The 12,435-nt window shown below is 45.5% G+C and overlaps 1 protein-coding gene across 2 annotated transcripts; it reads left to right on the top strand.

Moving 5' to 3' along the window:
• The first annotated feature begins 199 nt into the window (after window positions 1-199).
• SLC3A2 (solute carrier family 3 member 2) lies at window positions 200-12,065 on the top strand. 2 transcript variants are annotated; one of them, XM_033956466.1, is made up of 10 exons: window positions 200-354; window positions 925-1,379; window positions 2,806-2,979; window positions 8,380-8,480; window positions 8,610-8,678; window positions 9,942-10,006; window positions 10,100-10,286; window positions 10,388-10,531; window positions 10,811-10,912; window positions 11,226-12,065. In XM_033956466.1, exons 2-10 carry the CDS (start codon window positions 968-970, stop codon window positions 11,568-11,570), a joined length of 1,599 nt encoding a protein of 532 aa, XP_033812357.1. In that variant the 5' UTR covers window positions 200-354; window positions 925-967; the 3' UTR covers window positions 11,571-12,065. The 2 variants fall into 2 exon arrangements, with proteins under 2 accessions (XP_033812357.1, XP_033812358.1); XM_033956467.1 differs by having other exon boundaries at window positions 264-344.
• The last annotated feature ends 370 nt before the right edge of the window (window positions 12,066-12,435 follow it).

The raw sequence follows: 12,435 nt of genomic DNA on the forward strand, positions 1-12,435 counted from the left end.
AACATAGTGAAGGCGTGTATTTGCTCAATGTCTGAAACAGCTATAGAGCTGGCGCCTTTCTATCCAAGTGGGATGGTGGATAAATCGCCAGTGATCAAAGGTACCTGAAGAGCCCCGCCCTCCTCATTTGACCTGACGTGGACCTGCTTTTCTATTTTTCCGACGCCCCTCACTGTAGCTTTCCCTGGCCATCTCCGGCAATCCACCTTAAGCGCTAGGAAGGGGGCGGGACCTCGAACTCTATATATAATGGCGGTCTGAAACGCCTAGTTTTAGAGCGAGACAAGTGTGTTTCTGAGAGTCGGAGATAGACGAAATTTGAGACGGTCGGGTTCCAGTGCCAGGTACTTCCAGGTAACAAAGTGCAACGCCCTCCCCCCTCCTCCAGCGTGATCGCAAACTCTTCCTTCACCCTAACTATGGAGAAACCTCTAGTTTCAGCCCTTGCCCCTTCCAATCAATTACAAAGTGATAGCAAACTCTCTATACCTAAAAATAACATTGTTTTCTAATTTCACTTCCTCACCAAAGATTGGGAGAAACAGCGAATCCATAGCAGTCAGATCGCTTCTTAAGTGTCATTCAATCTTTTTTTTTTTCCTCCACATCCCCCAAATCTTTTTTTGCAATGGTTCAATTTTTAATTTCTCTACTTTCCAGTCCCGATACACGTGGCTACAGTAGAGAGTTCCTGTTCCCGAGGGCTTACATGTTGGGATTGCAGCTGAAATAAGGCTGAAATCCTTCCCCTCTGCTCTTACAAATTATGGTTTCTGATCTCTACCTCTGCCTCATCTATTCCCCCCTCCCCCCCCCCCCCCACGCATGATTTCTTGGATTTCTCTTCCCCTATACAGTATTGGAGTTTCACCCTGGGTGGGGGTTTTTTCTTTTCTTTTCTGTGTTTTTTTCACCCCCTAATAGCTGTTTGTACTGGTGTCGGCACCTCCTTTAAGAGCCCACAACCATGAGTAAAGAGGAGACAAGGGTGGACATGAAGGACGTAGAGCTGAACGAGGTGGACCAGGAGAAACAACCAATGACGGCTCCTGTGGTTCTGGATGGCGTGGAGAAGAATGGTGCCCTGAAGGTCAAGGTGGCCGAGGATGAAGAGGAAACGAAATTCACCGGGCTGTCTAAAGAGGAGCTGCTGAAAGTGGCGGGCACCCCGGGCTGGGTGCGCATCCGCTGGGCCCTACTCATCCTATTCTGGTTGGGTTGGCTGGGCATGCTGGCAGGAGCCGTGGTCATCATTGTCCAGGCACCGCGCTGCAAGGACCTGCCCACTCAGGACTGGTGGCAGAAGGGAGCGCTGTATCAGATTGGAGCTGTCCAGTCATTCCAGGACTCGAACCAGGATTCGATTGGCGATCTAACAGGTAAGGGAGGGCATTGGGTTGGAGGGATAGATTGTGATGAATGGGGCTCTTTAAAAATAGGCCGATGGGAGACGCATTAAAAATAAGAATGCATAAAAATGAATTCAGACAATTGGGTATTAAATGTCCCTGATCACCCTATGAGTAAAAGTATTTCTATTTGATATGCAGAAGCTCCATTGTGAGCAACCTCAGCAAGACGTCTAGCAGGGAAAAGTTTATGGATTTAGCTCAGGGTTTTTATTTTCAGTTTAGGCGTTAGGATTTCTATCCCAGGAGAGCTTAAGTCTTAGTGTACCTGAGGTAATGGAGGTTTAAGATGACATTCTACGTTTGAGGCACCATTTGAAGGTGCGAAGTGAGCATGTCACAGGGACGCGTGACTACTAGACTAGGAATTGACGTCATCCGCCCTCCGCCTTCCTCAATGCAGAGGAAGGAGAAAAAGCCGGCTGAAGCCGGTTTCTGAGCAACACTGGGTTTTGTTGCATCAGTTGGTTGCATCAGTTTAGGTTAAAGGTGGCAGGGTATTCTCCCTTCCATAACCGGAACTTCATGAGATAGCATGGTGAATTACTGTTTTATAAATCTAATTAGAGGCTTCTGATCTTAAGTTTTAACAAACTTTGCATAGAAGCCTTATTGATTAGATAACTTGGAAAAACACCACTCCCAACCCCCCAGCATTCACTTCTCTCTAGCCTGTTTTATGTCCTGCACTCAAGTTTTGTCTTTTCTATGCTGATGAAACCTAGTGGCACAAATGTATACGGTTGGAAGAGATTCTAGGCAATAGTGCCTGTGATTTAAAAAGTGTTTTATTTTTTGGCCCTTGTCCCATTCCCCCCCACCCCAGAATCCCTAGAGAAGCGCTGCTTTTTTTTTTTTTTTTTTTTTGCACATTTGTTCCTGCTCCCCTTGCCCCGTTAACCCACTTTAGCCACCATATCTTTTAAATTGGTGTCCTTTGCATACCTGCAGCTCCTCGATGGATTCTTTTCTAAAACCTTTGCAGTGGTTGCGGGGTCAGCAGCTTAATTTGGATTTTGGGTTTACAATATACACTTTCTTAAGTTGAACCTCCAGCATGCATTTGAGACCCATACAGAAATGGAGGCTAAGAGGAGGAGATGGCTGGATGAATTCCCACATAAATCTTCTTGCAACTTATGTTGCTACAGTCAGGCCCATCGGCTGCAGATAGTGGACAGGAAGGAAAAATAACCTAACCCTGATGCCTTAAGACTTGACAATAGCATTACAATATGAGTGAGGCTAATTCTAGTTACAAGTCTAGTTTGTGAGCTGGCAAGATTGCTATACTTCCCATTCTTCACTCCACCAGGCTTTTGCTCCAAGGAGCACTGTGGTGGGGGATGGGTAATCTGCCTGCAAACTCTGATCTGTGCGGCGATCTCTGTTCTAGGAATCCAGCAGCGCATGGATGCCCTCAGTGCACTCAAGGTGAAGGGACTGGTAATTGGACCTATCCACGTGACGGAGGCAGATAACCCGGAGCAAACCGACCTTATGAAGATTGATCCCCAATTTGGCAAACTGGAGAACTTCACCCGGCTCCTTGAAACAGCCAGAAAGAAAAGTAAGAGGGGTGGGAGATCACTATACAGATGCATTTGACTGGCATTTTAGTCTTGAGTGCCTTAGTATTTATCTCACTGCTGACACCAGTTAACCATGTGATCAAGTTGCTTTAACCTTCTAAAATCATGTATGATATAAGTTATGAGTACATATGATTTAATTAGTGTAGCTAGGGTCGGTTCAACCTATGAACCAGGTGAGACTCTAGCTCAAGGTACCAGTGAGTGCCAAAATCCCAATCTGGCATCTCTTCCTTCCCCTCTGAGGGTGGGGTAGGAGAGATGCTGAATTAAGATTCTTGATTTTGGTGCCCTTCATCACTAGTATTATAGTTTAACAAGCATATTCTTGGCCCTATGGGTTGAGAATAACACGGGGGACAAATTTGTCCCTGCCCCTACAGGCTCGTCCCATCCCTGTGAGTTCTATCCCTGTTCCTGCCCAATCCCTGTAAGCTCTACCCTCAGCTGCACAGGCCTCAAACATAAATTTGCCCCCATGTCATTCTCTACCTTCAGGTAGTCCAATCTATTCCCATGAGAATTTATCTAGAGAACTTCATTAGAATTTTTTGCTTCTCCTATCTCTCTGGGCTGTGCTATAATTCATCAGTTTCTCTCTACATGGTAGGAGCCTGTATGTTCGGCTTGTTTATTTTTTCTTTATTTTCTGTTTTTTCTATCCAATTTTGAGGCTTTTTGGTGTTGCAGAGGCTCCCAGTTCTGGGGCATCTCTGGCTGTGGGAGAGGTCAGACTCTAGGTTAGACGTCTGTAGCTAAAGTGCAGCCTGCTTGTCAGGGCACCTACTTGGCTGGCCTGCACTAATAGTTCGGGAGCTCAGGGACTGTTCCCTTGGGAGCAAGGCTCACCCCAGGTTTTGTCTGCAGAAGGCTTGAGTGTAGGCAGAGTTGCTCCTTGGCAGTTTTCTCCAGAATTGGGGCCTAATGCGTTCCTTCCTCCCCCCTGTAAAAGTGTTTGTCTGTGTTGGGGGTGGGGGGGGGTTGAGTTCTGGGGCAAGAGCCAGGGACCCCTACTTCTAAAATTGCTAAAATCTGACCCTTGGTGTATCTCCTAGGGGCTGTTTTTGCACTAAAATCGCTGCTGTTGGCCATTTTGGATTTCCTGATTTGGGGAAATAAGCCTCTATCTGCCTCAAAACACCTCTATTTAGCTCAAAATCAGGTGCGATGCTTCCAGCATGCTTCAGATTCATGCCAGATTTGCACTGGATGTTGGCCTGAGGATTATCTGTGTTCCACATTTAGGGGGAGGGAGGGCAGGATCTGCTGGCTTGGCCCCCTCTAGTTTCCCTGTGGGTGTTGGTTCCAAGATGACTTGAGTTCCAGGTTAAAAAGCCTGGTTGCAGCAGGGAAAAAGCAATAGTGTGATCCCGGCGAAGCACGGCTGCAAACCTGCCACAAACCCCAGAAAGGGACATGGGAGCAACTGCAGGGGCCCTCTGGGCATCCTGGACAGGGTTTTCCTTCAGAATTCATTAATATGACGAATGAATCATATTTAACAGTGGCCACATGGAACCCTTGGGAGTCGTGGTAATTCTAGTGCTAGGGGTCTTTCCCCTACGAGCGCAAGTCCACCACAACAAAGCTATGTGGGGAGGGGGGTTCAGTCAGATGAGGAAGATTCAGTAAATGTCTTTACTCACCCAGCCTGGGTCCTCTATAGCAAGTGATTCTGCATCATGGCTGGGGGGTGGCAGGGATGATCCTGATCAGGTAGAGGATCTGGATCTTGGAGAGGACCTGATGGTGCACAGGCTGTTTAAGCCCTCAGTGCTTTTGGAGATAATTATGGAGTCTGTCTGGGAATTAAAGATAGACTTTGGAAACCTCAGCTACCCAGTGCTTGCTCATGAGCAGCACTAAGACCAAATGCTTTCCCTCTCATCAGGACATTACTAAAATGTTAACAGACCGCTGGGATGTCATGGAAGAGTCTCTTTGAGTGGTCAAGGCCATGGCAAAGCTTTATTCAACGGATGCAGCCTTTAACCATCTATTTACTCCTTCAAAGGTGGATTAAATTCCCTGGTGGCACAGGTTACCAAGTGTACCTCTCTCCCCAATGAAAGCATATTAGTATTAAAAGAAACCCAGGACCACAAGCTGGATTTTATTTTCAGGAGACAATTTGAAGCTGCAGCCTTGGGGGGTTAAAGGCAAAGATGGCGGCATCCTACATTGCATGTTCTTGCTACTCAAGTTGTGCCGTGATCTGGAGGCAGCTGCTGGACAGGATCACCAATTTCTATGTAGCAGGTGATCTTTATGATCTGTTCAGAGTACTGACCTAGGTTTCTGCATATACTGTTTCTGCCTGCAGGATGTTGTGGGTGTCCAAGGCGAAGTTGAGCAAACTACCATTTAAAGGACAATTGATTTTTGGATGATCTCATGACCAAAGTCTTTGCCAACAGCAGGCCAAGGACCCCCAAGGTAAATTTAATAGCTCCAGGTGGTTTCACCAGTACTCAAGATGGGGGGGGGCATTGGTCCAGAGATCATTTCAAGGCTCATCTAGATAGAGATTTGGCAGGGCCAGGCACCCCCATTCTTCAGGTTCCCACACCGCAATTGCTCCCAAGAAGCAGCTTGATACCAAGACAGAAGCCGGACATCCAAGAAATGGAGGGAGGTGGGCGGGGATTACTTCTGACTGCTGGGTACTGGAGATTATTCAGGAGAGGTACAAGCTCAAATTCATTTGTCCCCTTCCAGACCTTTTTGTGGATTCTCCAGCAGGAAGACCAGGGAAAGCAGTTAGTGGCTGTGCAGAGGCTACTAGATCTAGCATACTGGACAAAGAATTGCCACTCGGGGCACGCTCTGCATCACATATAGCAGGAGTGGACAATGTACAAGTGACTTTCTCAGTCAGAAGAACTAATGTGTTCCCTCCGTGGTCCATGAAAGGCAGGATCCTAAGGAGAATAATGTTGCACCCAGGACTGGTAGTTCCTAGTCACACTAGACTGGCCGAGATGTCCATGGTAAACAGATCTCGTTCATCTACAGAAGGACTGACCTCAGACTTCTGAGTCTCCCGAGGTTGCTCATGCAGAACCTGATCGCCCTGGAGGATCCAGACTGCTTTGGTATTATGGCGTAGCTCTTGTGTATTTCTTTTTTTCAAAGGCTATTCGGATGTAGTGATTGCCGCCCTTTTAAGATTCAAGAAACAGTCAACCTTAGCCACCTATGCAAAGGCCAGGAAGTGTTTAACAGACCTGGTCACAGCACCCCTCCCCAATTTCCATAGTGCTAGCATTCCTGCAAGAAGATCTAAAAGGCCTGGTGGTTGTCTCTAGAAGGTATTTTATGTTTCTGACACAAGGTTAACAAAATTGCCCTGGCTGTACATCCAGATGTAGCTAGGTTCCTGAAAGGAGAATTATGCCTGCGTTTACCAGTAAGACGGCTTTTTCTTACATGGAGTCTGGTCCTGCGGGTGCTAACCACAGCTCCATATGAGCCTCTAGAGCAGGCTTCATTGATAGACCTCAGTCAAGACAATGTTTTTAGTTGCAATCATTTCAGCTCGATGTGTCTGAACTACAGGCATTATGCAGAGAACTTTTTCTCAGAATTGTGGAGTCTGGAGTAGTATTTCTTACAGTACCATGTTTCTTACCTAAAGTCTCATCCTTTCACATCAGTGGTCTCAAACTCATGGCCCATTAGGGACTATTTTGAAGCCCTCGATATGTTACCATTGTTCTGGAACGTTGCCTGCCTCACTTCTGTAACCTCATGCAAGCGCTTTCCTGTATCTGTATGCGATTGTGAGGTGGAGTGGAGAGGACAATTGCATACAGACGCAGAAAAGCGTTTGCAATGAGGCAGGCAATGTTCCAGAATGTAATATAATCATTGGAGGCAGTGCAGCTTGTGCATGTGTACGTCATATCATGAACTCTTACGAAATTCAAAACCTCTCCTGGCAATGACTGCTTGATGTAAGATGGCGGTTTTGTCCGGTGCTGGAGGAGATGAGAGTTGAAGACGGTTGCAGATGCGACCACCGGACACTTAAGGCACAAGTTGGATATTGATTCTCCTCTCTACAAAAAAGCGTAGAGGACTACACCAAAATCTTGTCTCTTGCAATTGATACTTTAGATTAGATCACAATTTTGCATGAGGTAAATCACAATTGTGCATGAGGTAAAACTCATTATAGTTTACTAGCTGATGCCCCGGCGTTGCACGGGTATTTAATTATAGCAATAACACTGTAAATGGATTCAAATAAAGATACTTTATAGTGGTAAATGAAATTATTTTTTTACAGCTTAATAAAAAGTACAATATTCAAATTATAATGTGAAATATTTGACAAAATGAATACAATACAACTAACGCAAAACGTGATTATAAACAACATTTTTAGTTTCACCTCCAGGAGCAAGAACATATAAATTGTTGGGTGAACCCACCCTTGAGCAAGCAACATAGAGTTGTGGGCTGAGAGACCCCCAGAACATATCACCCCAGGTAGTGAGGGATCTGCATACCAAGTTTCGTTCAAATCTGTCAAGCCGTTTTTGAATTACTGTGAGAATGGCAGCTTTTTACATTTTTTCCATTGACATGAATGGGTGAAATCTGATTTTCTGTTTGTAGCTCCGCCCACGTGTGCAGGTGGGCCGCGAGACCCCCAGAACATATCACCCCAGGTAGTGAGGGATCTGCATACCAAGTTTCGTTCAAATCGGTCAAGCCGTTTTTGAATTACTGTGAGAATGGCAGCTTTTTACATTTTTTCCATTGACATGAATGGGTGAAATCTGATTTTATGTTTGTAGCTCCGCCCACGTGTGCAGGTGGGCCGCGAGACCCCCAGAACATATCATCCCAGGTAGTGAGGGATCTGCATACCAAGTTTCGTTCAAATCGGTCAAGCCGTTTTTGCGTGATCGCGGCACATACACACACACATACATACACACATACATACCTCCGATTTTATATATATAGATAACGAGTTTTACCTCATTCAAAGTTGTCATTTCTTTAATAAGACATTAACTGAGGAATTGGAGCACAGCCCAGAGAGATAGGAAATGGAGCAAAAAATTCTAATGAGGCGCTCCACACAAATTCTCACAGGAATAGATTGACTACGCAAAGATTCAGGAATGATGTGCCTGTCTACTAGAAAGATTGAGGCAAGTACCTAGTCTTCCCCTGGAGGTGGGAGGACAGGCATGCTAATGCAAAAGTTGGCTCAGGGTGCCACAGTCCCCCCTCCCCCCCAGGTGTAGTATCTTGGAAAGTGAGGGATATGTAATATTTTGTAAACCGTCTAGGTTTAAAGAACTCAAGCTGTGCCCGAATGTTTCAGCTTCTCATCCTTCTTCCTTGTTTCTGACTTGCAGGTATCAAGATTATCCTGGACCTCACTCCAAACTACAAAGGCGAGAATGTGTGGTTCAATGCAAGTGTGGTGGCTAGCAGTGAGTTCCAGAGCCAGATGACGGTAAGCTCATTGTGTCTCCTGTTCCACCTCACCACCAATCAGCAGCAGATCTGGCGCTGCTCTGCTCAGCCTGGCATACCCCTTCCATACATCCCCATATCCTACTGACTCTGTGTTCTCTTGAAACAGGCAGCGCTGAGCTACTGGCTGGAGCAAGGTGTAGCAGGAATCCAGCTGGGAGGAATCGAACTCCTGAATGTGAGTAGGAAGCCACAGGCCTGTTTTTCTCAGGAAGGGAAAAGGGGGGTTGGGAGCAGGCTGGCGGCTGTGCTAGAGACCTGGAAGAGCAGGGGATGGTGAAAGGACTAAAAAATGGATGGAGACTTTCTGCCAGTTGCTCTCAGCAGGCAGAGGATTCTTGAACCATTGTTTTTAGATAGGGCAGAAAGGAGACATTACCTCCCCTTACTACTGTCTGTGCCATAGTAACATAAAACATAGTAGATGATAGCAGATAAAAACCGAATGGTCTATCCAGTCTGCCCAACCTTACCCTCTCTTTAAACAACTGATTTAATTTAAAATTTTCCTTCTTAGCTATTTCTGGGCCAGAACCCAAAGCTCTGCCTGGTACTGTTCTTAGATTCCATCTACTGAATTCTCTGTTAAAGCTCACTCCAGCCCATCTAAACCATCCCAGCCGTCCAAGCCCTTCCCAACCCATCCTCAACCAAATGGCCATATATGGACACAGACCGTGCAAGTCTGCTCAGTACTGGCCTTAGTTCTTCAATATAAGAACATAAGAAGTGCCTCTGCTTGGTCAGACCAGAGATCCATAGTGCCCAGCAGTCTGCTACTATTTTCTGATTCAAGGTCCTCTGTGTTCATCCCATGCTTTTTTGAATTCTCATCGTTTTCCTCTCCACCACTTCCCTCGGGAGCACATTCCAGGCATCAACCACCCTCTCCGTAAAGAATTTCCGTAATTACTCAACCTTAAATCTTGTCCTCTGGTTTTACTATTTTCCTTTCTCTGGAAAAGATTTTTGTTCTACGTTAATACCTTGTAAGCATTTGAACATCTGAATCGTATCTTCTCTATCCCTCCTGTCGTCTAGGGCAGTGTTTCTCAACTCAGTCCTGGAGTACCCCCTTGCCAGTCAGGTTTTCAGGATATCCACAATGAATATGCATGAACTTGATTTGCATACACTGCCTCCATTATATGCAAATTTATTTCATGCATATTCATTGTGGATATCCTGAAAACCTGACTGGCAAGGGGATACTCCAAGACAGAGTTGAGAAATACTGCTTTAGGGTACATATATTTAGGGCTTCCAGTTTCTCCTCATATGACTTTTGGCATAAACCTACCATTTTCGTTGCCCTCTTGACCACTTCAAGTCATCTTATGTTGTACAGATACAAAATAGTGGTACTAATAGTTAAGTCATCAGCAATAGGCTATATAGGAACTTTGTTCATCCTAACTTTGTACTCAACTTTGTCCATCAGGCACCAGTGTTGCTAGAGGATTGGAGGAACCTAACCAGTAACTACAGCAGTGAAGGCAAGACCAGGTGAGCAGAGAACAGATATTGAAGATGAGGGGGTGATCCCAGGCAGAACTGTGGAAAGTCTGATATTGGTTTCTCCTTGCTTCTGTTTTGCAGGGTGTTCATTGCTTCCACTGATGAAAAGAACCTCGATAGGATACTGAAATTTGTGAATGAGACAGGTGATGTTGTTGTGGCCAGCAACTATCTCCTGGATCCATCGCGCACTCTGAGTGCCAGTGAAATTGCAGACAGGATTCAGAGCTACATCACTGCTGCAGGCGAGCAGTGGATAAGCTGGAGTGTAAGTGTTGCCTGTGGGGGATGGAAGTTGACTCCCATTCCTACCTGGGGCTGTTAGGTAAAGCCAGTTATGCTAGAAAATGACTTTGATCTCTGCTGCAGGTTGGTGGCAGGATGGTGGGTCACATGGCCTCACTGGTGCAAGAGAGGCTGTTGCGTTTGTACCACATCATGCTCTTCACCCTCCCTGGGACCCCCTTCACAAACTATGGCGATGAGATTGGGCTGCAGGACCTACCAGGACAGGTAAAGGTTCCTTTATTACAGCATAAACCTCTGCTAGTTCAGAAATAACAGATGTTGGGTTCCACATGTATAGGATACATGGAAATTGCTAGAATTCCCAGCTTCTTAACTCTTACAGATTCTTCTAAATTTTCATAGCTCTTATACACTGAACACAGTGAGATGACATCAGTGATTAGAAAGGATTGTGCTCTAGCCACTGCATATACTGCTCTAGTTCTTGGTTCTGCCCCTGTGTCTGCAAGCCTGTAGTTTATCTAACTATGCTTCATCCTTCAGCCTGCAATATCTACAGATCCTGTGATGCACTGGGATGACTCCTTTGGCTTTTCTTCCCTGAAGACAGACGTGTCTGGTGTTAATGCCAACACATCAGTGAAGGTAAGTTGTAATCTGCACTTGGGCATAGAGCTGTGCATGCCTTGTTGCCTGATTTTTGGTGCATAGAGCTAGCCAAGGCCATAAGGGATCCATGCTCAGAGCAAAAATTTATGCTTTTAATAAGCTTTGTCCTTACATTAAATGAAAGGTTCTGGTTCAACCTTTTTTCTTTAAATAATGGTGCTCATGAGGAGTAAGGTAGGAGCCTCGTATAACTTTTGCAAAGGGCAGATGTTAGATGTAGACTGCAGTTATTTCATGTAGTATAAATGGGGGGTAATGGAGTCTGACCTATTTGCTTATGCTCTTTCAGGCCCAGAATGCAGACAGTCAATCACTAATCAATCTGTACAAGCACTTGAGTGAGCTGAAAGTCAAAGAGCGTTCTCTGCTGCATGGTGAATTGGTGCCCATCACCAGCGATGCAAATATCTACGCATTCCTCCGCAGTTGGGACCAGAATGAACGTTTCCTCAGTGTCTTGAACTTTGCTGATACACAGAGCAGCATCAGCCTGACTCATACATTATTACCTGCAGAAGCGACGGTAGTACTAAGCTCAAACCCACAGCGAAAAGAGGGCCAGGTCCAACTTAACAATCTACAGCTGGCACCAACAGAAGGGCTATTGCTTCAATTCCCCTACACCCCCTCATGAGTGGTGTTAAGGCTGAGCTTGTCCAACCTCTTCACATTCCATGGAAGCAGTAATCTATAGCAAAGTGGCTCAACTCTGGACCACCCTTCTGTAAGGAGGGAGGGGAGCAGTACTGGCAGTACCACCAGCCACCTTTTAGGCCCCATGCTCTGGCTGGTTTTTAATTTGCAATAATGTTCCATTTAATCTTCCCCATTGTCCATGAAGGCTAAGCTATGTCCTACTATTTTATAAGGGAGAGCCAATAGTTATCAGAAAAAATGCCTTAAATGCAGGAAGACTGATAGGGGTTAGGGGGCAAGGTGCTGATAGACTACACAAACTGAAGGAGTATAATAGCAGCTAACTCTAATAAAAGTAGAGGCTTGATTTTTACCAGTGGAGAACAGCTGTCTCTCCCTGTCCCTCTTACTGGGTGAGCATCTTTGCTTTAGAACTATACTGCAGGGAGCACTGAGTGTAGTAATTTTAATAAAAAGACTTTGTGCAGTGGAATGGTCTGAAATGTGGTCTTTCTACTAGGTTGTGGAAATAGTCTGCTCATATGTACTCCGCTAGCCCCTGGAGGGGGATGGCTGTGTCCTTTCAAACCTGTTTGTCTCATGGTTTGGATTCCTTTGCAGCTGCTCATATTTCACTTGTTGAGTGATAGGAAAAGCTGCTGTTGATCCTGGGAGTGGTCTACTCTTCCACCTAGAGTTGTAGTGTAGGGCCTGTATATGGCTTGAACACCATCTGTAGTTATACAGTTTGGGGCTCATAATCAAAACTTTAAAATGTCCAGAATCCAGCCTAAGTTGCCGGCACAGATAGGGAAAAATGCTTGAGTACCTGAATTTGTAATTGCATAGAATTGTAGGATATG

This window comes from Geotrypetes seraphini, chromosome 8 (genome assembly GCF_902459505.1).
Source record: "Geotrypetes seraphini chromosome 8, aGeoSer1.1, whole genome shotgun sequence".
In the NCBI taxonomy this organism is placed as follows: Eukaryota; Metazoa; Chordata; class Amphibia; order Gymnophiona; family Dermophiidae; genus Geotrypetes; species Geotrypetes seraphini.

Coding starts and splice junctions, on each gene's coding strand:
- SLC3A2 (XM_033956466.1), top strand. CDS start 968: ATGAGTAAAGAGGAGACAAGGGTGGACATGAAGGACGTAGAGCTGAAC. Junction 8,679..9,941: donor GAGGAATCGAACTCCTGAAT/GTGAGTAGGAAG, acceptor TTTGTCCATCAG/GCACCAGTGTTGCTAGAGGA. Junction 10,007..10,099: donor AGCAGTGAAGGCAAGACCAG/GTGAGCAGAGAA, acceptor TCTGTTTTGCAG/GGTGTTCATTGCTTCCACTG.